The 23,063-nt window shown below is 46.6% G+C and overlaps 2 protein-coding genes across 6 annotated transcripts in view; one reads left to right on the top strand and one right to left on the bottom strand.

The window, feature by feature from the left end:
- The window catches only part of UHRF1 (ubiquitin like with PHD and ring finger domains 1), a 49,252-nt gene extending 39,912 nt beyond the window's left edge, over positions 1-9,340 (bottom strand). The window contains exons 1-2 of one of the 5 annotated variants that reach the window (XM_066344794.1): positions 9,261-9,340; positions 2,297-2,463 (exon numbers count right to left, since the gene is read on the bottom strand). In XM_066344794.1, coding sequence (XP_066200891.1) covers positions 2,297-2,449 — 153 coding nt within the window. In that variant the 5' untranslated portion in view covers positions 2,450-2,463; positions 9,261-9,340. Of the gene's footprint in view, positions 1-2,296; positions 2,550-2,850; positions 2,980-3,107; positions 3,250-3,741; positions 3,899-9,260 lie in introns of those variants that run through there. The other 4 variants (XM_066344792.1, XM_066344793.1, XM_066344796.1 and 1 more) reach the window with 4 other exon arrangements.
- On the top strand, positions 7,670-19,675 carry ARRDC5 (arrestin domain containing 5). Its single transcript, XM_066344797.1, has 3 exons — positions 7,670-7,922; positions 9,210-9,415; positions 19,148-19,675. Exons 1-3 carry the CDS (start codon positions 7,670-7,672, stop codon positions 19,673-19,675), a joined length of 987 nt encoding a protein of 328 aa, XP_066200894.1.
- Positions 19,676-23,063: the final 3,388 nt, after the last annotated feature.

The following is a 23,063-nucleotide window of genomic DNA, read 5'->3' as shown; positions in this document are numbered from 1 at the left end:
CAGCTGAAAACTGCACTGCTTTCTACAACTGTAAGTCCAGTCTGTTAGCAGATTTTACTGCTGCTGTGTGCCTTTGTCACCCACTCTTGTGTCAATGTCCACACCTCCTAGCAACCAGCCCAGTTCCTGTCCAGGCAATTTTGGGGAAATTGCATCAGGCTCCAAGACCTGGCTTGTTTACCGAGAAGACAAAAACTACTACACATTCCCTCACAAAGCTGCTGAGTGGAACACCAGGAAGGAGAATGGGCAGCCAGCAGTTAAAGAAATTACATTTCCCAGGTACCATCTGATAACTATAAAAGCTACACTGTGAGAAGGCAGTGTTTAGAGACCTACAACTCATCACCAACAGCCTTAAGATTAAAGACACGTTGTATGTGTCTAACACACCATGGTGTCACTGTCATTATCACACTTTATAACGAACACAGGTATTATGAAGACTTTTGAATGGGTCAAATATTACGTGACAAATAAAGGGAGACAGGGGTTTGGATATGTGCGTGTAAACATTTGTTCGAACTCCAACTGGTCTGCTTAACATATGTCGATATATACAAACATAACCTAAAAAAACCAAAATACAAAAAGTGAACTCTAATTAATGACAGTGTTTAGGAGTGATGTGAACTAGTGTCTACAGCTTAGTTTGAAATGTACCCCCAAAATAAAACGAATTGGTGGATGAATAGGACAGAAAGCTGTGATAAAGTCACTACAAAAATGTCAGTGGTAAAACCTAGGGGTAGGTATTTATGTATTCATGGTTCTTTCAACTTTTCTGCAATTTGAAATATAAAAATTAAAACACACAGCATCTGGCACACAACAGGCAATCAAAAATATGCGCTTTCTTGAACTTGAGAGGACTCGAACCAACCTGCCTGAGAACTCTACTATGAATTGCTTAGCAGGCACAAGCAAGAGGTTTTCAGAACTATGAAAGGACCTCTGCTGAACAAATAGACTGAGCAGCAAACTAGAATCAGTGTGGATGCCACAAAAATGAGCTACCGTTGGAAAAGGCGGGAGATAACAGCCCAGTGGAGCTCCACTCACAATCCTGCCTTTTCTCAACACTCACAGAACTGTACAAATACCCAAGTTTGCAGGATCAGCTTTCCCTCCCCAGGCAGGGCAGGTTAACGCAGATTCTTAAGACATTCAAGGCATTGTATCTCTCACAGGAAGGAGGCTAAAGGTTTCCCAGGGTGCTGCAAGCCCAAGAAATTAATCATCAGGTCTCATTTCAAGTAAGCACACAGGATCCTCCCAGCCCCCCAAAATCATGCCCAGTTGCAGAGCATTTATTTTTCAATCTAGACACCAGATGGCAGCAGGATCCAGTTCAAAATGCAATAACAAAGTGGGGCAAATAGCCCAATTGAAGACTTCTAATCCAGTACAATCTCTACACCACTGTTCCTAGTCTACCCAACTCCAGGACAGTCCCAGCACTTAGGAGCAATATTTTGTTGTACCATCTTCTCCAACTTGGGAAATCTCCCTCAGTGTATCCCACTATCCCCCCTCCAAGACCACTACAAAACTGGAAACCTCCCCAATTGCCACCAGATAAAACATCTCAATTGTGGACAGCCACTAAAGCAAAGGTGGCCATTTTAAATGCTATAAAGAGCTAAGAGAGCAAAGAAAGGAGACAGAGAAGCAAGGCCACAGTCAGAGACAGACAGACAGACAGATACACACACACACGCATGCATGCGCCAGAAAGCACCAGCCCCTGTTAATAGGCAGCACCACCATAAGCAGGCCCAGAGTGGCAGAAATTCCTGATCTGCAAGCCACATCTCCCACCTCTGAATAAGCTGATCCAAATTTCTAGAAAACACATCCTGTGGCGTCAAACCCTAAACAGACGCAGGCCATGGGCCACCAGTGTTTCAAAGAAAAACCCAGTCCCTTCTATCCTAGCATTTGAGTAATGATTCTAGGATATTCCTTGAAATTCATCAGCCCTCAATCAGCCAACTGCAACTTCGTTTTCTACAAATAATTTTGAGAGGAGTTTCAAAAGCAATAAAATGAAAAGGGCGTTTAAGAACCCAAATGTTGGAGATTCAAGTGCCAGCTGCCTGTCCAGTTTGTCAATCTGTGAGTTAAGTCTTTGTTCCTGGCTCAAGCATTTGAGTTTTCTGTGGAGACATGAAGCAGACCGGATGAGGGGGGTGACTGAATGTGCTGGTGGGCGCGGAGGAGCAGAGCAAAGCAAAGCCTGGATGAGACAAGAACAAAGGTGCTAGGCGGCTGGCAGCCTGCAGGGCGGGTTTACCTGCTTGCCCCTGTAGAAAAGCCTCTGTAGGCCTGGCTCCACGTGGAACAGCTCCTGGATCTTCTTCCGCAGCTCTTCCACCTTTGTCAGCCTGGAGAGCGAGTCCACGGTGTGAGCCACCTTCCCATCCATGGTGCGAACCTGGATCCACATGGTGCCTGCTGGTGCTGAGAGCAGAGTGGATCCCTCGGTCAGTTCTACCGCTGCCACCAACAGGACGTGCCATACTTGGGTCAACCTTGCTTTGTCCAGTCTGTCGACACCAGGAAACTGTGAATGCCCCCCCAGCCTCCTAATCCCCAAAGATTGCCAGAGCTAACCCAGGACCTGGCAAAGTAAATCAAGGAGTTAAGGCATAATAAGTGACTAACACCAGTGTAGAATTCAAGAGAAAGGGGAAATTAGGGGAAGGTAAACAGCACCTTAGACCACTTAGTCCAACCCACACCACCCCTTTCAGAGGAAAAAGACACTAACGTCCAGAGGAAAAAGGACACAGCCAAACGGTGAGATGGGACGAGTTTGGTCATTCATTCATTCATTCATTCACTCACTGAATTAAAACTGACGCACGAGGGAAACCCAAAAGTCCTGGGCGGGTCAGAACTTCACAAGTCCCTGGAAACTCAACTAAGTGCAATCAAAGGGAAAGAACTCTCACCCGAGACACACGAGCCCCTAACCCATTGGTGCCCACGGCCCCCGCCGTCCCCCCCCCGCGCGCGTGCACGACGTGGCCCGCCCCGCGGTGGCCATGGCAACCGGTCGCCCCGTCCCGGCCACCCCCTCGCGCGCACGCTGCGCTACTCACCTCAGCCCTACAACAGCCTTCTGACTCTCGTTCTCTGGACCCCGACTCAAGTCCTTGGAGCCCCTCTTGTCGTCCCTACCGCCTGCGTGGGCTATGCCAGAGAGCCCACGCCCACCCCCCCTACTGCCGGGACCGACCGAGGGGCCCCTCGCGCCATGTCCCGCCCCCTTCACTTGGTCCGCCTCACTCATTGGTTCCGTTGCGCCAAGCCGCCCCGCCCCGCTCGCTCCCTATTGGCCCAGATGTACCCGGGGAACTAAGGGCGCGCGAAATCGGGCTCGGGCGCGACAATTGAATCGCGGGGCGCTCCGCGCGCAGGCGCGGAGCCTGACATCCTTCCCCGCGGCTCTCCAGGCCCTCCCCCACCCAGCAGGCGCGACCCCCGCAGGGCTCCGGTGATGTTTCGCTCGCCAGCCCAAGTCCGGAATTCCGAGGGTGACTTCCCAGGGCCGGCGGGGTTGGGGGCAGAGCCCGAGACCACGTGCTGGGCAGCCCCGGCGCGGGACATGCGGGCATCAGTGCTCGCCGCGCATCTCCAGCCGCTCCGGAAAGTTTTGCAAAGTCTCAGTGCTCAGTGGCCGGGTTCCCCCACCCCTCGACCCGGGCTGGCACCCCAATCCGCGCGGCCGCTCACCTCTCCGGCTGCCCCGACCACTCGCCTGCCTGCGCTCCTGGTCCGCCTGAGGATGGCGATAGAGCAGCGTGCGTGACCCGGACCCGCGCTGACGTGCGTGTGATCCCGAGCGCCCAGCCTGCCAACACTGCCCGCCGCGCTGCCAGCTGCTCTAATTTTTTTCCCGCGAAAACGGCGTTTGGGAGTTGCGGGACCGCGGGAGGCCACGCTGGGGGCGGGCGCCTGCGTGGTGATTGGCCGCCGCAGTGGCGCGAAGCAAGAAAGGGGGTGGGGGGCGCCCCCGCCTCAGTCCACCCCCCCTTTCCTCAGCGGGCCACGGCCCCGCCCAGCCCTGTGCTTTCTGCTGGGTGCGCCCAGCGTACAAGGGGGCCCAGTGGTGGGACCTGGGTCCCCCCCGCCATGCGTGCCGTCCAGGAGCCTATGGACCCCCAGAGTGGAGACCCCCTGACCTACTAAGTCGGTTACTGCAGGACCCCTGCCCCGGGTACAAATTGATCAGTAGGTCAAGGAAGGCCTTAACCAATGTTTAAGCACTGCGGGAGAATGTGGGGGGCCTCCAGGAGACTGCACTTGGATGGCCAGCCTGATCTCCTCCAGTCTACTTCCTAGTGTCAGGGCCTTCCAGCACTCCCACTCTACCCACCCGCGGGACTTGTTTGCTGGTTTTTCCCGCCTCATTTTCCCGCCTTTTCCAGACTGTCCAGGCAGGAAGGTTGTTGCCCTGCCCCCTCTGCCCTGCCTGCTCTGCTTTGGCCAGTCTTGGCGGGCACCCATGCTGGGCACCTACAAAGCATCTGGACTTAGCTCAGATTTAAGGGCCCAGCATTAGACAAGACTGAACCTGTGGGTGGTCTCTGGGAGGGTAAATTCTTATCTGGGGAAACAGGCAAAAAATTAATAAATGAAGCAAATCATTTCAGACACTACATACAATCGCTGGAGAGTGATCAGTGATTATGGGTGGGGGGAGAAGTGGAGAGACGGTCTTCTCTGGGAAGATGACATGTGAGATCTGAGAGTAGAAACCAAGGACAGATGGGTGCAGGAAGGGAGGGTAAGCTCGGGTGGGGGAGGCTGAGAGGTGTAGGGGGAGCAGCAAGGAGGCCAACATAGCTGGACAGACACAGCAGAGGAGAGGTTGGGAGGGAGTGAAGGCAGAAAGGTGTCAGATAAGACCTCACAGGCCACCTGGAGGACTTTGTTCTTTCTCTTGGGAGCAGCAAGTAGCATGGGAAAGCTGTGAGTAGAGAAGTGATGAGTTCCCATTTATGTTTTTACAAGATTTATCTGACCTGTGTAGAATACATTCCATCTTGGCACTGGTACTTCTTTGATTTCCCTAGTGTTGACAGAATTAGCCTCCCTCAAAGCTGTCCACATCCCAATCCCTGGAGCTTGTAACTAGAATACCTTCACATGGGACTTTGTAGATGGTTTAAATGAATTCTCTTGAGATGTGGAGATATCCTAGATTATCTGGACTGGCCAGTGTCATCACAAGGGTCCTGATACATGAAAGAGAAAGAAAGGAAGGTCAGAGTCAGAGAAGATGTGACAACAGAAGTAGTGGTTAGAATGACAAGACCAAGAAGTAAGGAAGGTGGGAAGCCTCTAGAAACTAGGAAAGGCAAGGGACAGATTCTCCCTTAGACTCCTCAAAACGCAGTTCTGTGAACACCTTAATTTTAGCTCCTTAAAACCTATGTTAGACTTTTGACCTCCAGAATTATAAGAGAATTAAGTTGTGTTGTTTTAAGCCATTAAATTTGGGGTAATTTGTTATAGCAGCCATGAAATGATTACCCTCAAATATACAAAGTCCAGATGCTGCTAGCGTTCTCTAACTTCAGGACTCTACTACCAAATGCATTTCTCAGGGCTCAACCATCAGCCACATACAGACCACGTCACAGTTGTAAGCAGATAGCAATCAAGTCTACTGGAGCCTGTGAAGCAAATGAGATCTTCCAAATCGAGGACACTTGCCTCAAGAACCTAGCTTGTTCCTGTTGAGAATATATCATCTGCCGTACCTGCTGTTGGAAAAACTCAGCACAGCCCAAGGGGCCATACATTCTTTGTGTACGTTTGGTGCAGGGTACAACCAGGCTCCTCAGATATTTGAAGTTAAGAAACACAGAAAGAGGTGTCTGGCTTTTCCTGCAGAAAAGCCCATCAGGGCTAGTGACACAGGGCCCCATTTCTCTAGTCATTTCAAGACAGTTAGAGGGGGTACTGGGGTTAATTAACAAATAAGATACTATGCCAAGCATCTTCAAAAGACACTTACAAACACTTTTAGGGAGACAAGATGTTGATGTCCACAAAAGACATCATGTAAATTGAAACAAGACATAGCAAAAATGATGAAGAAGACCTATCAGAGTCTGGAGAACAGCCACTTCTTAGTGCCTCTTCTGCTTTAGTGGGACTCTCACACACCAGCCTTTGTACTAATTGGGCACCAAGAATAACTTTTTGCAAAATGATATACTCTTGAAGGTCAGTGAGACATTCAAAACAAACTTTTAATGACCTCCATTGTCTGAATCAGTCCCAGATCCAACAAAGACTGGTGAACACAAAGTTGGGGGTGGGCAATGTCCTGCCCTGAAGGCACTTCCCATCTAATGAGAGAGGTGCAGGCATAAAAAGAAATGTCAGTTGTGCAGGGAAATGGTTCTTCATGATGGTGCCCATGTGTAGGTAGACCACATAGTTCTCTGAGCAGCTTCAGTTCACATCAGATTTCATATTCTGGTCATACCTTTAATTTTTTTCTAACACAGACTGGTATAAATATAGAACCATTAAAATGAAAATGATTGGCCCTGGTCAGTTAACTCAGTCAGAGCATTGGTCAGAAACACCAGGACTGTGGATTCAATCCCTGGTCAGGACACATACGGGAAATGACTAATGAATGCACAAATAAGTGGAACTAGTGAATGTTTCTCTCTCCTCTGTCTCTCTAAATCAATTTTTAAAAATGAAAATAATTGTGTATGATCCCAAAACAAAGCGTAAATCTTTTTTTTTTTTTTTTTTTTTTTTTTTTAATTTTTCTGAAGCTGGAAACAGGGAGAGACAGTCAGACAGACTCCCGCATGCGCCCGACCGGGATCCACCCGGCACGCCCACCATGGGGCGGCGCTCTGCCCACCAGGGGGCGATGCTCTGCCCATCCTGGGCGTCGCCATATTGCGACCAGAGCCACTCTAGCGCCTGGGGCAGAGGCCGAGGAGCCATCCCCAGCGCCCGGGCCATCTTTGCTCCAATGGAGCCTTGGCTGCGGGAGGGGAAGAGAGAGACAGAGAGGAAAGCGCGGCGGAGGGGTGGAGAAGCAAATGGGCGCTTCTCCTGTGTGCCCTGGCCGGGAATCGAACCCGGGTCCTCCGCACGCTAGGCCGACGCTCTACCGCTGAGCCAACCGGCCAGGGCAAAAGCGTAAATCTTGATAGACACACATACCACATTTGGGGGTCATTAGATGGGGCAGAATATCTCTGGACTCATTCGCCATGCCTCTCCATCTCTACATTCGAGCTTATAACATATGCCTCAGCAGAGTGGTTGGATAAATTCTTCCCACCCAATGCCCTTAAACCCCTGGCATGATGACAGGTGTTCACTGTGTAGCAGGAATGTTGGCATCTCATGATTAGTTTTGTTTGTTTGCCTGTTATTTTCTGGGGAAAGGTGGTCAGGTAACCATTTTACAAACCAGTGAGGACTCTGGAATTCCCAAGCTGCTTCTCACTCCTAAGCAACAGCTTTGCCTCCCCTTCTCCTGGTCATTGGGGAATCCCTTCCCAGAACCCTGGCTAAATGATGTCACAGACAGTTTACCTCACTACGGCCAAGGAACCTGGCATTTCAGTGGCATGGAGGAGAGGGGGAGGATGTTTCTCCACCTGCCCAATCCTCCATGTCTGTGGTGAAGTTGATCGAATTAGTGCTGTCCAAGGATGCAGTCTACCTGGCTGGCTCCTGCATAAAAGGGCAGGTAGTTCTAACCCTGAACAGTACCCTGGTGGACCCCATTGTGAAGGTGGAGCTCGTGGGAAGGGGTTACGTGGAGTGGAATGAAGAAACTGGGGCATCCCGTGATTACAGCAGAGATGTTATTTGCAACAACAAGGCCGACTATGTACACAAGACAAGGACGTTCCCAGTAAAGGGTAAGGATGAGGCCAGTAGCCAACCCTAATCATAATAGGAACCTGGGTCTGGAAGGTAATCACATCTGTTAGTTGGTCAACAAACCCCAGGGATATCAGAAATAAGCAGAGATGTGATTCCTTCCTAGGAAGAAATCTATGTAAAACAATGACCATCAGATACGCAGAACACAAAAATAACAAGACATTAGGAGCTAATCATGAAGGTCTCTCCAAAGACATGACAACAGAACTCAGATATAAGTGATGGGAAGGACATTAGCCATGCAGATAGTTGGAGGAGGAACAGATGCCAGTTCTTAATACTCAGCAATTATGTGGCCTTTCTGTGTCCCAGTTAATAAAAAGTCCTTCCTCATAAGATTTCTTTGAGGGCTTAATGATTTAATAGCTTGTAAAGGACTTAGATAATGCAAGGCATACAATTAGTAGTTGTTAAGTGTTAGTTCCTTCAACCAAAACACTCCCCTACCCAGCCAGTACCACCCCAGCAATAGGCATCACCCCTCCTTCCCCATTTCTGAGAGTTTGTATTTCCCCTAAAAAGCATCAGCCTCAAGCCTGCAATAGGTTCATTCATTTATTTCACAAATATTTATTGAGCACCAACTGTATATAACACTGTGCCAAGTGCTGGGGATACAGCAGTGAAGAAAACAGACAATATCCCTGGTGTCATTGGGTTGCCATCAGGTGGGGAAAAGGATCAAAAGAGGGTTTTGGAGAAATGCAAAAAAAAAAAAAAAAAAGCCAATAAAATAAGCTCACAGACATGGGAACAGTGTGAGTTTCTCCCTGGTCCTCAGTCACCACTCAGTCAATCAACAAACATTAAGTACCTACTATATGCTGTACTTCCAGTACAATGAAGACTGAGCTCTGTGAAGGCAAGGGGATTTGACCGCCTTGTTCACAGCAGCAAGCACTGCCAAAAAGAGCCTCTGGTATACAGCAGGGGCTCAAGATGTGTTTGCTGACTGAATCCTAAGAACCAGTTTCTCAGACACAAGGCAGAACTGAGCAAGGCCCTGTCAGTGTTTTGGAGTAGCCATGCCAGCCACATCATCCCCCCAGGACATCCCCTTCCAGTCAAGCTGAGCCTAGACCTAATATTTATGAATCATTCAGATCTCTAAAAGCACATAGTTCGGCCTAGCTCAGGGACAGACAGGCCAGGTCCAGAACAACCTCCCCATCAAAACAATAAATAAAGAGGAAAACAAAATTAAAAAAAAAAAAAAAAGGCTTCTAGAACCTTCTGATGGCATTGGTGTGTTTTGCTTTCAGATAATTGGTTAAGTGCAGGCAGCCACACCTTTGATTTCCATTTCAACTTACCTCCCAGGCTTCCTTCTACCTTTACCAGCAAAATTGGCCATGTCTTCTACTTCGTGCAAGCCTCCTGCATGGGCCGGGAGCACATTCTAGCAAAGAAGAGAATTTACTTGTTGGTTCAAGGGACTTCGGACTTCCACAGAGAAAACCCACTGCAGGTAATAACGAGAGAGGAGTGGTGGGGCTTGTCCTCAAAGCTCAAAGGAAGCAGGTGGTATGTGTGCAGGCCAGGGACAGAGAAGGCCCTGGCAGGGAAGATGGGAAAGGTGTTAGCGGCTCCCCAGGCCCAGGAAGTTCACAGGTGTGAATCAGAAACCAAGGCAAGCCTGACCAGGCGGTGGTGCAGTGGATAGAGCGTCAGACTGGGATGCGGAAGACCCAGGTTCAAGACCCCGAGGTCGCCAGCTTGAGCACGAGCTCATCTGGGTTGAGCAAAAAAAGCTCACCAGCTCGGACCTAAGGTCCCTGAGCAAGGGGTCACTCGGTCTGCTGAAGGCCCACGGTCAAGGCACATATGAGAAAGCAATCAATGAACAACTAAGGTGTCGCAACAAAAAAAACCCACTAATGATTGATGCTTCTCATCTCTCTCTGTTCCTGTCTGTCTGTCTCTGACTCTCTCTCTGTCCCTGTAAAAAAAAAAAGAAAAGAAAGAAAAAGCCTGACCTGTGGTGGCACAGTGGATAAAGTGTTGACCTGGAAATGCTGAGGTCGCCGGTTCGAAACCCTGGGCTTGCCTGGTCAAGGCACATATGGGAGTTGATGCTTCCAGCTCCTCCCCACCTTCTGTCTCTGTCTCTCTCTCCTCTCTCTCTCCCTCTCTGTCTCTCTCTCTCCCTTTCTCTCTCCTCTCTAAAATAAATTTTAAAAATTAAAAAAAAAAAAAAGAAACCAAGGCAGGAACCAAGCCAGCAGGACTCAACAGGGATGATTCTGCCCCCAAGGGGACACTGGGCAATGTCTAGGACCTCTATGGTTGTCATGACTAGATGTGCTCCTGGCATTGATGGGTGGAGACCAGGAATACTGCTCATCATAGTATGTGCCCAGGACAGCCCCCCCACAGAAAACTATCAGGCCCCAATATCCTTGACCCTGCAGTAAGTCAAGACAGAGCCGAGGCCCTGGCTGGGTAGATCAGTTGGTTAGAGTGTCGTCCCAATATACCAAGGTTGCAGGTTCAATCTCTAGTCAGGGCACATACAAGAATCAACCAATGAATGCATAAATAAGTGGAACAAAAGCCCACATTTCTTTGACTTTCTCCCTTCGTCTCTCTCTCTCTCTCTCTCTCTCTCTCTCTCTCTCTCTCTCATATAAATAAATAAATAAAGGGACTCAGTTGAAAAAGGTGAAGGAATTAAGAAAAAAATCTTCATAGACACAGACAAAAGTATGGGGATTACAAGAGGCACAGGGAACAGGGGGAAGTAGAAGAGGGTAAAGCGGGATAAATGATGATAGGAGACTTGACTTGGGGTGGTGAGCACACAATATAATATACAGATGGTATATTGTAGAATTATATACCTAAAACCTATATAATTTTATTAACCAGTGTCACCACGATAAATTATATATATATATTTAGAGAGACAGACAGAGAGTCAGAGAGAGGGATAGATAGGGACAGACAGGAAGGGAGAGAAATGAGAAGCATCAATTATTAGTTTTTCGTTGCGGCACCTTAGTTGTTCATTGATTGCTTTCTCATATGTGCCTTGATGGGGGGCTGCAGCAGACCGAGTAACCCCTTGCTCAAGCCAGTGACCTTGAGTTCAAGCTGGTGAGCTTTGCTCAAACCAGATGAGCCCGCGCTCAAGCTGGCGACCTTGGGGTCTCGAACCTGGGTCCTCCTCCACATTCCAGTCTGACGCTCTATCCACTGCGCCACCGCCTGGTCAGGCTCAATAAAATATTTTTAAAATAAAAGAGAAAGAACTCATTAAAAAAAAAGACTGAACTGAGACCCCTTGATCTCCCCCTGGGTGAGAGAGGCTGGGACACTCAGTGACTCTACATGGGCTTTGAGCCCTCCGACAACACTCATGGTGTCCCCCACCCCCCACAAGATGCAAGGGAAGGGGGTGGCCTCATCCCAGGGGAAGGAAGGGCATGTGGCCTCAGTCCTCCTGAGCAGAGGTTTTCTGGATGACTTCTGCAGGTCCAGGTGCAGAGGCGGAAGTTGGGCGGGTAGAAGAACGTTGGCCACAGTCACTTCACCTTCCTGGGGACTCATTTGTTATCAGTGTGGTAGCTGAGAGGGCTGGCATTTTTGTTTTTGAGGTCCAGATTAAAACCCCAGATCTCCCACCTACCTGCTGTGTAACCCTCTAGAAGTGGCCTTGCCTCGCTGTGCCTCCAGGCCCTCAGTCTATAGAATGGACATAGAGACAGTGCCTGCCTCTTCAGTCATGGAGGGAGCAGTGAGTGGTCTTAATGCAAGTCCAGGGCTTCACTTGTCCTTGCTGACACCGCCTGTTTTATTATCTGTGTAATAAGGACCATTTCTAGCCCAGCCTACCTCATGAGATGGGCTGGGAGTGTGCCAGGAGAGGTAGATGCTTGGAGGGGTGGATCTGCCCTGAGATAAGTGGACTTGAGCTCAAGGCCTTCTTGGCCATCTGCTCCCTGTGTGACCTTGAGCAGGCTATGTCTTTTCTCTGGGCCTCCCTTCAGAGCTAGTCTGGAGTGCAGAGGGCACAAGGCATGAGTTGAGAGAAAAACACTAGCCTTGGGTCAGATTCCACTTTATGTCTCTGCTGCCAGACTCATCATTAGCCAGCTGGCGTTGGGCAATTAACAGCACCTTGCAGAGCCTATATTGTCCTGATCTGTACAATGGGAATAATTAGTAATAATAATAACACTTTCCTCAATGGGTGCCTGAGAGAATTGCTGAGCACTAAGCACATGTCTACACCTAGGAGGTGCACAAGAAGTGGGAAGAGCTAAAATCTCTATCATAGCAGCAATGGGGGTTATCACAGATAAGTTTTGAGAATATGAAAATACTGTATTTTTTCCAACTACTCAGTACTGTTTTAACCAGACAGGTCTCTTAAGGTTGGCCTCTTAGAGGATGTGACATTTTAGTGGAGAATTGAAAGAGGAAAAGGGGAAAGCCATGAGGGTAGAGTGTTACAGGCAGAGGACATAACGTGTGCAAAGGTCCTGAGGCAGGATAGAGTGTTGCAGCAGGGTGAAGGCAGGAGCTGGGGGACCAGGGAAAAGGCTACTGCTCTGGTTCAAGTAGAGGCAAAGTCTTATGTCCTTCTCAGAGCAGATAGAGGAAGTCAGGTGATGACCTTCCTCTGCTCACAGCCCTCCAGGGCTCCTACCTTACTAAGGGTAAAAGCCCAAGTCCTTGCTGCAGCCCACAGGCCCTGCATGACCATGACCTGTCGACCTGTCCCTAACCCCTTTGTCTTCTCATCTCCTCCCTCCCTTCCTCTTGTTCACTCTGCTCCAGCCACATGAACCTCCTCCCTATTCCTCCAACACACCAGGAACAGTCCTACCCCAGGACCTTTGCATAAGCTGTCCTTTCTGCTTAGAACACTATAATGTGACTTTTCTAGCCTTTGAACCTTTGCTCAGAAGCCATGTCTTAACTCACCTCCATTGCTGATAGTCAAATAAACTGCCATGAACCCATGCAGGGCAATTTAGCCACATCTAACCATATTAAAATGAACATGCTCTTTGCTACAGCCATTCCCCATCAAGAAATTTCTACAACTAATATTCTTTAACATGTGTGAATGACTTCCTGCAGCACTATTTATAGTGACAAAAAAATTGGAAACAGTCTAATGTATGTTTGCTAAGGGAATTGTTTTAGTAGAAGTACCCAGTCAAAAAAATACTCTGTAGATATAGTAAAGGGAAAGAAACAGACACAGACAGAGACAGAATGAGGCTGCTCGCCTTGTCAGGATCTCCAAGTCACTGGGTTGAATGAATAAAACAAAGTTCAGAACAGCATGTCTAGCCTGGCACCCTTAGTGGTGAAAACAATTTACTTCCTTGCAGGTGTAACTAACATCTCTGGAAGGAGAACAGAGTAACCGACAACAGACTCTGCCTCCTGGGAGTGGGCAGGGGAACGGCAGGGAAGACCAAACATTTCCGCTTCTACTTTTTGTTTTTAACAGCTTTATTGAGATATGATTCACATGTCTTGCAATTTACCCATCTAAAGTTACACAGAGTTATGTAACCATCACCACTGTCGATTTTAGAATTTTCATCACCCCTAACAGAAATCTTGCATCCCTAGCTATCACACCCAAGCCCCCTTGGCCTCCTCCCCAGCCCCTGGCAACCACTAATCCTCTCTGTCTCTGCGGATGTGCCTGTTCTGAACATGTCACAAAAATGGAGTCACACACTGTGTGGCCTTGTGTGTCTGGCTTCTCTCACTGAGCATCATGTTTTCAAGGTTCATCCACGTTGTAGTATCAGAGCTTCACTTCTTTTTAAGGCTGAATCAATCTGTGGATGGGCCATATTTTGTATATCTGTGCACCAATTTTTTTTTGCACCTATTTTTTTAAAGATTTTATTTATTGATTTTGAGAGAGAGAGCGAGAGAGCTGGGGGGACAGAGCAAAAAGCATCAACTCAGTCTTGCATGTGCCTTGACTGGGCAAGCCCAAGACCCCAAACCAGCGACCTCAGCATTCCAGGTCGATGCTCCATCCACTGCGCCACCATAGGCCAGGCTGTATCCATGCACCTGTTGTAACCATGCACCTGTTGGTAGGCACTTGGGTTCCTTCTACTTCTTCATTATTATGAATCATGCTGCTGTGAACATTCAAGTACAAATTTTTGTGTGGACTAGTGTCTATGTCTTCCTTTCCCTTGAGTGATTCCCTTGGGGTGGATTCCTTGAGTGGAATTGTTGGGTCAGATAGCAACTCTGTTTCCTCTTTTGAGAAATTGCCTATTTTCCAAAGCCACGCCCTACCAGTAATGTACAGGTTCCAATTTCTCCACATCCCCTCCACTCTTTGTACCTTTATTGCTTTTTTAAAAAAACTGATTTTAGAAAGAGAGAGCAAGAGAGAGAGAGAAATATCGATCTGTTGTTCCACACATTTATGCATTGATTGGTTGATTCTTGTATGTGCTCTGACCCGGGATCAAACCCACAACCTTATATCAGGACAATGCTCTAACCAATTGAGCTACCCAGCCAGGGCCACTCTTTGTAACTTTAGAGTTTTAAAAACGTGATCCATTTCCTCCTCCAATGATCAGTACCATTTGGGAGAGGAGTTGGTTCCAGAGCCCCTTTCTAACTATCAACTCTAAGGGAGCGACCATCCCGCTCCCTTTATCTCATACCCCCCCATTTTTATACCATCACAGCCTCATCACTATCCCAACCAGAAATGGCCTGGTTTGTCTTTACATGTGCCATTTGCATTCATCTCCTCAACCAGAGCAGGTCTTCACTGCTATGGGGTTTTCCTTAAGTTTGGCCACAAGTAGATGCAAATAAAAACCAGCTGAACCCTGGCTCGATAGCTCGGTTGGTTAGAGCATCATCACAAAGCACATAGGTTGTCGGTTTGATCCCTGGTCAGGGCACATATAGGAACAAATCAATGTTTCTCTCTCTCTCTCTCTCTCTCTCTCTCTCTCCCTTCCTCTCTCACTAAAGTCAATAAATAAACATTTTTAAAAAACCCAGCTGAATGAATGAATCTTCTTGAAGTTTTATATATGCTGAAGGAATACAGGATTCCAAAAATCTCTCAGGTTCAAGAATTCTAATGTTGGCTTTGTATTGGAAATGTTACTGGGAATCAGGAGCCGTTGGCCCACCACACATGGTCAGGAGTAGAAGTCTCCTGAACTACCACTGGTATCTCTAGACACCTCTTTTAGGACCAGGACAGAGGTAGTGACTTGGCCCTGAGTTAGAGCAGCAGAGTTCTTTAATGCCTGCAGGATCCTAACGCATGCCATGAATTTTCGAATAAGAGTAGAGGGATTTAAAACCTAACTCCCTGCAGGGAGCCTTCCTACAGGAAGGGAAGCATGGGAAGGCTAAAGAGAAGCAGGGACCACAGGCAGAGGGCGGCAGCTCAGGTCCAAGGGAGTCAGAGGTCGCCTGAGGTCTCCAAGAGGAAACACAATGGACCTGGAGCAGTGTTTTTCAAAGCTCAGATCATGATCCATTAGTGGGTTGCAAAATCAATTTAGCAGGTTGGACACATATTTCTATAAAATTAAAGAATAGGCAAGACCAAACTAGAGAATGTCAACTTTGTGGGTTGCAAAAATTTATATATATATTTATATATAAATTTATAAAAATTATTTATATTCATGGAAACAAACAAAATTTATACAAATTATTTATATACATGAAAACAGAGAACAAAATAAGTAAAACAGAAAATATCAGAAAAAATCAGTTTGGTGGGTTTCAATCTGCTAATTTTTATAAAAAAACAAATTAATAGACTAGAGTAAGTAGATTAGAAATAACAAAAATAGGCCCTGGCCGGTTGGCTCAGCGGTAGAGCGTTGGCCTAGCGTGCGGAGGACCCAGGTTCGATTCCCGGCCAGGGCACACAGGAGAAGCGCCCATTTGCTTCTCCACCCCTCTGCCGCGCCTTCCTCTCTGTCTCTCTCTTCCCCTCCCGCAGCCAAGGCTCCATTGGAGCAAAGAGGGCCCGGACGCTGGGGATGGCTCTGTGGCCTCTGCCTCAGGCGCTAGAGTGGCTCTGGTCGCAACATGGCGACACCCAGGATGGGCAGCGCATCGCCCCCTGGTGGGCAGAGCGTCGCCCCTGGTGGGTGTGCCGGGTGGATCCCGGTCGGGCGCATGCGGGAGTCTGTCTGACTGTATCTCCCTGTTTCCAGCTTCAGAAAAATGAAAAGAAAAAAAAAAAAGAAGAAATAACAAAAATAAATTCAGAGGGTTGCTTGCCCCCAACATTTTTTTAAATGACTAGAATAAATAGAATAGAGTAGAACAAGAAATATCAGCAGGCATGTAACAAGGATAAACAGAATTTCATAAAACTTGCTTCTCTTGACTTGGCCAGGTGGCTTAATGGATAGAGTGTCGTCCTAGCACACTGAAGTTGCCGGTTCGATCCCTGGTCAGGGCACATTTGAGAAGCAACCAATGGGTGTACAACTAAATGGAACAACTAAGTGGAACAACAAATTGATGCTTCTCTCTCTCTCTCTCTCTTCCTTTCTCTCAAATCAACAGAAAATTAAAAAAAAAAACCACCTTGCTTCTCTTTCACTGAGTTAGATGGAAATGTACATACATATTTGTATTCTTTGCCACAATGTTAAAATCTGTTTTAATTGTGAGTTGTGGTTTTTAAACAAAGGAGCAATGTATGGCAAACACTGTATGTTGCCTACAAAGTCTAAACACTAACAGTTCCTTTATTGGCCAATTCGTGTCCTAGAGAAACTCATGGGTGGTAAGCCCAAGAAAATTTTCTTCAGGCTGCTCCTTCTATCACTTTTATGATATCAAACACATGGAAACAGTGTAAATGTCCATCATAGGTGGGATGGATAAATTATTTTACAACAAGCCTTAGCTGCATTCCTGAAAAGGAATGAACCAGAATGACAGGCATCAATGTGAATACATTTCAAACACAAAATATTGAGCTAAAAAAAGCACGTTGCTGGAAGACATGCAGTCTGAGTTATTTAAAAGGCTAAAATATGAAAAAAAACATAATGTATATGTCTACTATAAATAGCTGTATTCCTAAGTAATATAAAAATTCTATGAGACCTCCAAATGCCAAATTCAGATCAAGGCTGCCTGTGCAGAGGAGGGGGAGCAGTGAAGAGAAACACACAGAACCCATGAGATTTCAGTCGAATTGGTGATGTTTTTATTTCTCAAACTTGTTGGAAGATACATTTTAAGTTTTCATATTATTATTTACCCGCTTTTTTTCTAAAACCATATATCTTGTTCAGGTCCCTACACATAAAAGTGTGCAGATACAAAAGAGTGATTACTATAAAATTCAGGGTAGCTGCATTTTGGGAGCTGAGTGGGTTGGGCTGGGCATATATGAGGGACTTTGGGGGAAAACCTGACACATTTCTACTTCTTGATTTGGGTGGCATTATAAGAGCATTGTCCTTATAATAAATCACAAAGTTATACATTTGCTTTGTGGAGTTTACTATACCTGAGTTGTATTTTTAAATAATTTTTGAGTTTTTAAAATATGCATAGATATGACAAACCCCAAATTAGGATAAAGATTACCTCCAGAGAGGGAGGAGAGGTAATGGCATTGGGGAAGGGTCCACAGGAGCTTCAACTAGATCTCTGGTATTTTATTTTAATTTTAAATTATGGTTAAAAATACATAACAAAAAATTTGCTATCTTAACCATTGTTAAGTGTACAGTTCAGTAGTGTTAAGTACATTCACCAGGTTGTACAATACTGATGTTTTATTTCTTTGTGTGTGTGTGTGTGTGTGTGTGTGTGTGTGTGTGACAGAGACAGAGAGAGAGACAGAAAGAGGGGCAGATAGGGACAGACAGACAGGAAGGGATTGATGTTTTATTTAAGTGAACAGAGCTCTGAAGCAAATTGGGACAAGTCCTACCTGTTGATAAAGCAGGAAGGAACGTGGCAGTGCTATACTAGTTAATGGTTTACAACCTGCTCTAGTACAAGACAGCCCTAATGTGTAATGTTTGCCAATTTCCATAGTATAAATATTCCCATCATCGTCAATTTCAAGTTACCAACCATAAGTCACTAATAGGAAGTTGGAGAGGAGTTTGCAAGCAATTGTTACTCTATTCTTCCTCTCTCTCTCACTCTCTCTCTCTCTCTCTCTCTCTCTCCCCCCCCCCCTGCTTCATATGCTTAAAGGGAATAAGCTTGCACACACTTTCTAAGCCCACCCACATTACATCAAAATTTTAAAATATTATCTACAAGCCTGACCGGGCGGTGGCGCAGTGGATAGAGCATCGGACCGGGATGCAGAGAACCCAGATTTGAGGCCCCGAGGTCGCCAGCTTGAGCGAGGGCTCATCTGGTTTGAGCAAAAGCTCACCAGCTTGAGCCCAAGGTTGCTGGCTCGAGCAAGGGGTTACTCGGTCTGCTGAAGGCCTGCGGTCAAGGCATGTATGAGAAGGCAATCAATGAACAATTAAGGTGTTGCAATGCGCAACGAAAAACTAATGATTGATGCTTCTCATCTCTTCGTTCTTGTCTGTCCCTGTCTATCCCTCTCTCTGACTCTCTGTCTCTGTAAAAAAAAAAAAAAAATCTACAAATCAAAAATAAAATGTTACTCAAGCCAGACATCAAATATAATATATATGTGATGTTATTTGCAATCCAGCAGCTGACTAGTTGATATAAATGCTGCATTTTGAGGCATTTATTTTAACACATTATGTAATTTCAACTCTACAGTTTTCTTTTCATGATTCAGAGCCTATCATATTTCCTCCTTAAATCTGAATGACTTGGATAAGCCCTTGTCTTGGGCTTAGACTGTAAAACATTCCCTGAAAACCAAGGCTCAGAGAAGTGAAGTCACTTGTTCAAGGTCACACAGCAAGTAAGTAATGGAGCTGGGAATGAGGTTAGGGTCTGTAGATTTCTTAGCCCTATTTTACATATAAGGAAATTGATACTCAAAATGGCAAAGGGCTTTGATTAAAGGAAGCTGGGCTACAAACTTTTGGCTACAAACCCCTCAAGATTCCAGATTCCATCTCCATGCCTCTTACTAGGAGAATCCCAAAAGGCTCAAAGCTTGGAGGAACTAAAATAGTGGGTTGTTAAGCAGGTAACTGGATCTTGTGCCACAATCCCTCACAGTTGTCCACCCCCCCACCGCTTCTAGAATCCCCTGTTCGTGGAAACTGAGAAGAAGGTCTCCTATAACTGCTGTAGGCAGGGCACCATCCGCCTACAGGTCCAGATGGACAAGAATACCTTCATGCCGGCGGAGAGGGTCATCATCACCGCGGAGATCAACAACCAGACCAGCAAGTGCATTAAGAACGTCATTTTTGCCCTCTATACCCACGTGCAGTATGAGGGTTTCACTCCCATGGCAGAGCGACGGTCACGGGTAGCCAGCAGCGAGCTGCTCCGGCAGGAGGCCAACACCCAAATTATACCCTTCAACACCACCAAAATCGTCAGCATCTTCAACCTTCCACAGGTGTTGTCTGTGAGCAGTGACATGTGGGACGGTGAGATCATGAGCACTCAGTACGAGCTGGTCAGCACTGTCCACCTGCCCTGGTCCCTGACCAGCATGAAGGTCAAGGTTCCCATCATCATCACCAGTGCCCCCCTGGACTCAGACTGCTGCCAGCTGCAGAAGGGGTCAGTGTTATCCATGAGCGAGCATTGCCAGAATTAAGTGCCCAAACTTCTAACTATTAAAAGCTTTATCACTCTACCAGCAGCCCTTTCTTTGTCTTGTACAGATGGCCTTTGGATGGGTCTGGGTGTGGGGATCATGTTGCCTAAAGCTCCCCAAGCTCCAGCTGTTTGGGCATCCATTTCTCCCATCCCCAGAAAGTTCCCTGCCAGGAGGGGACAAAGGGAACTGACAAGCTTTCCAGGTCTCCAGCTCCAGACCCATCTCTTAATGGGGTCTTTCAGTATACAGACCAAGGGTCCTCAGCAAGGAGTGGTTCTGTCCTCCCCTGGGTGATGACTGGGGTCAGGGGGTGATGACTCAGGGATGCTGCTCAACACCCCATAGTATCCAGGAAGGTTTCAAACCAGAGACGGACCCACACCCAAATATCAGCAGTACTGAGCAGGAGACCCTGGACTGGAGCAATTCAGGAGGCAAGTGGTTGTTGAGTCCCAGGGCTGCACCTGCAGGCTTCTTACCTACAACATCTCCTAACATTCCTCCACTCATTGCCCTCCTGGGGCTCTAGGGCTCTGAACTGCAACCTAATTCAAGGTTAAAACCAAAGTCCTCCCAGTAAGACATGCATATCTGCCATGTCCAATTCCTCAGCAAGACACATGGACTCTTTCTCCTAAATAAACCCCAGACCTTCCCATTTCTCTCCCCTGCTCTGCCTCCACCTTGCCTCCCTCCATCCATGATCATTGCTCACCTGGACCAGTGCTGTCACCCGCACTCCACACTTGGATCTCCTGCCTCCTGATCTTATCTCCCTTCCTGCAAATAAAACTCCAGGATTCCCACTTTAATTTTAATTTCAAAGAGAAATTCAAATTTTATTTTTTAGTATAAGGACATCCCACATCATTCCTGGAATATAGGTGTGCTTAAAGAAGGTTATTCATTGTTTATCTCCGTGATGGTGAACCTATGACATGCGTGTCACCACTGACAGGCGTAGCCATTTTCAATGACACGCGGCCGCATGCGGCCACATACCAGAGAAGTACGGTGCTGCATGCCGAGAAGGGCGTTTCATCCTCGGCTCCTGCATGGCCAGGTGCAGTAGCCAAGGATAAAACATTTGCTATAGTGTAGACACTCTGTGCTGAAGGTCTGTAGGCCAAAACAACAGAACTCCAGCATAGAGCGTCTAGTTCTGGGACTTCCGGTTAGGCTGTTAGGGGATCTTTGACCTCACTTCTGGCCTGCGGAGCAGGGAGCAGCGGAATGCCACGGGGGGGACGCATCTCTGGGGGCCCTGTGATCGCCATTACCAGCAACCACATAACCATAGCAAACATCATCCAATTTACTGTTCTGGGGTGTCGTGGATTTCTAATTGACCATCATTACTGAGGAAAGTGAGGGGGAGCTGGGAGAGGCGAGGGCCTGTGCTATGGGTGCCGTTTCCCGCCATTAGAAATAGCGGCAGCCATCTTAATTTACATAAGATACGACTTGCAGAATTTCAAGACAGCATCTGGGCTCAGGTGTTTGTCGACTTGAGGTCAAAGCTTGAGAATCTGGAAAAGTGCCGCTTGGAGAATCAAGAGGAGTGCCACTACGAACAGGAAATTTGGAGTGCCTGGAACTGATTACCAAACACTTTTAGAACCCTGAAAAATATAGCAATGGCTTTACTCACAATTTTTCCCTCTACGTACTTTTGTGAGACCTTATTCTCAATGTTAAATAATATCAAAACCAACAAAAGAAACAAATTGACAGATGAAGTTAGCGCTTGCTTGGGCTTGAAGTATACAAAATACCAACCTTCAATTAAAGATTTAGCCAATGAAATTCAGCAACAAAAAAGTCACTAATAGGCAGGTTAGTTAAAGAATTCCCCCTCCCCTCACTTACCTTAGTTCACGACACCCCACACAAGTTAAATAATATCAAGACCAACAAAAGAAACGACTGACAGATAAACAAAGAAGTCACTAAGCAGGTAAGTTAAATAACTAGTTTTTGATTTATTAAATACAGTTATATATTACAATTATACATTTTTGTTATTTAAACTATAAATATCACAAAATTATGGTGTTTTTTCTCGAAGTGACACACCACCCAAGTTATGCTCAGTTTTTTGGCGAATTTTGACACACCAAGCTCAAAAGATTGCTCATCACTGGTTTATCTGGTATTTCAATTTATGTGGGCAGCCTAGATTTTGTCTGGTAATCCTATTCCCCAAGCAATTAGAAGACTCAAGCCACCTCACCCCTTGACTCAAAATGTCCCTCAGAGGCCCTGGCCAGGCAGCTCAGTTGATTAAAGTATCCTCTTGATACCCCAAGGTTGTGGGTTTGATCCCTAGTCAGGGCACATATAAGAATTAATGTATAGTAATGCATAGTAAGTGGAACAATAACAAATCTATAGAGTAGACACATGACCTTTCCCCCTTGATTCTCAAATGGTTGATACCATTTTTGCTCTTTTCTACTTCCTTGCTCTCCCAGCCCGCTTTGAAGTGAGTGGCAGCATTGTAGCACTCCATCCTGGCACTGTACATTCCACCCCATATGCTAAAAATCAGAAGCTTCTCCTAGAAAGCCACAATGCCATTATCACTCAGAGCTTTACACAGAGGTAACAGAATACCATCTATGTATGCTTCATATTCCAAATTTCCTATGTCTTTACTATTGTAATAAAACATACATAACAGCCCTGGCCGGATAGCTCGGTTATCAGTGTGTCGTCTTGAAGCACAGAGGTTGCTGGTTCAATCCCTGGTCAGGGCGCATAGAAGAACAGATTGATGTACCTGTCTCTCTCTTTCCCTTCCTCTCTCACTAAAATCAATCAATAAAAAAATAAAATATAAAGAAATTTTATTTTTTTTTATTTTGTGGGGGGGGGGCAGAGAAAGTCAGAGAGAGAGACAGATAGGGACAGACAGACAGGAAGGAAAAGAGATGAGAAACATCAATTTTTCTCTGTGGTTCCTTAGTTGTTCATTGATTGATTTCTCATATGTGCCTTGACCAGGGGCTACAGCAGACTGAGTGACCCCTTGCTCGAGCCAGCGACCTTGGGCTCAGCTGGTGAGCCTTGCTTAAACCAGATGAGCCCGCGCTCAAGCTGAGGACCTCGAGGTCTCGAACCTAGGTCCTCCGCATCCCAGTTCGACGCTCTACCCACTGTGCCACCGCCTGGCAAAGTGATATAAAAAGAAATTAAAAAAAAACATACGTAACATAAAATTTACCATCCTAACCATTTTTAAGTGCACCATTCAGTGAGTGGTATTAAGCATTTTCATGTTGTGGTGTTACCATCCCCGTCATCCATCTCCAGAACTTTCTCATCTTCCCAAACTGAAACTCTATACCCATTGTGGGTCAAAGAAGTTTGCAAATATGATGTA

Source organism: Saccopteryx leptura, chromosome 1 (genome assembly GCF_036850995.1).
Source record: "Saccopteryx leptura isolate mSacLep1 chromosome 1, mSacLep1_pri_phased_curated, whole genome shotgun sequence".
NCBI classification, from domain to species: domain Eukaryota; kingdom Metazoa; phylum Chordata; class Mammalia; order Chiroptera; family Emballonuridae; genus Saccopteryx; species Saccopteryx leptura.
Note: the sequence above shows the minus strand (reverse complement) of the source record. Positions and strands in the feature narration are given on the sequence as shown.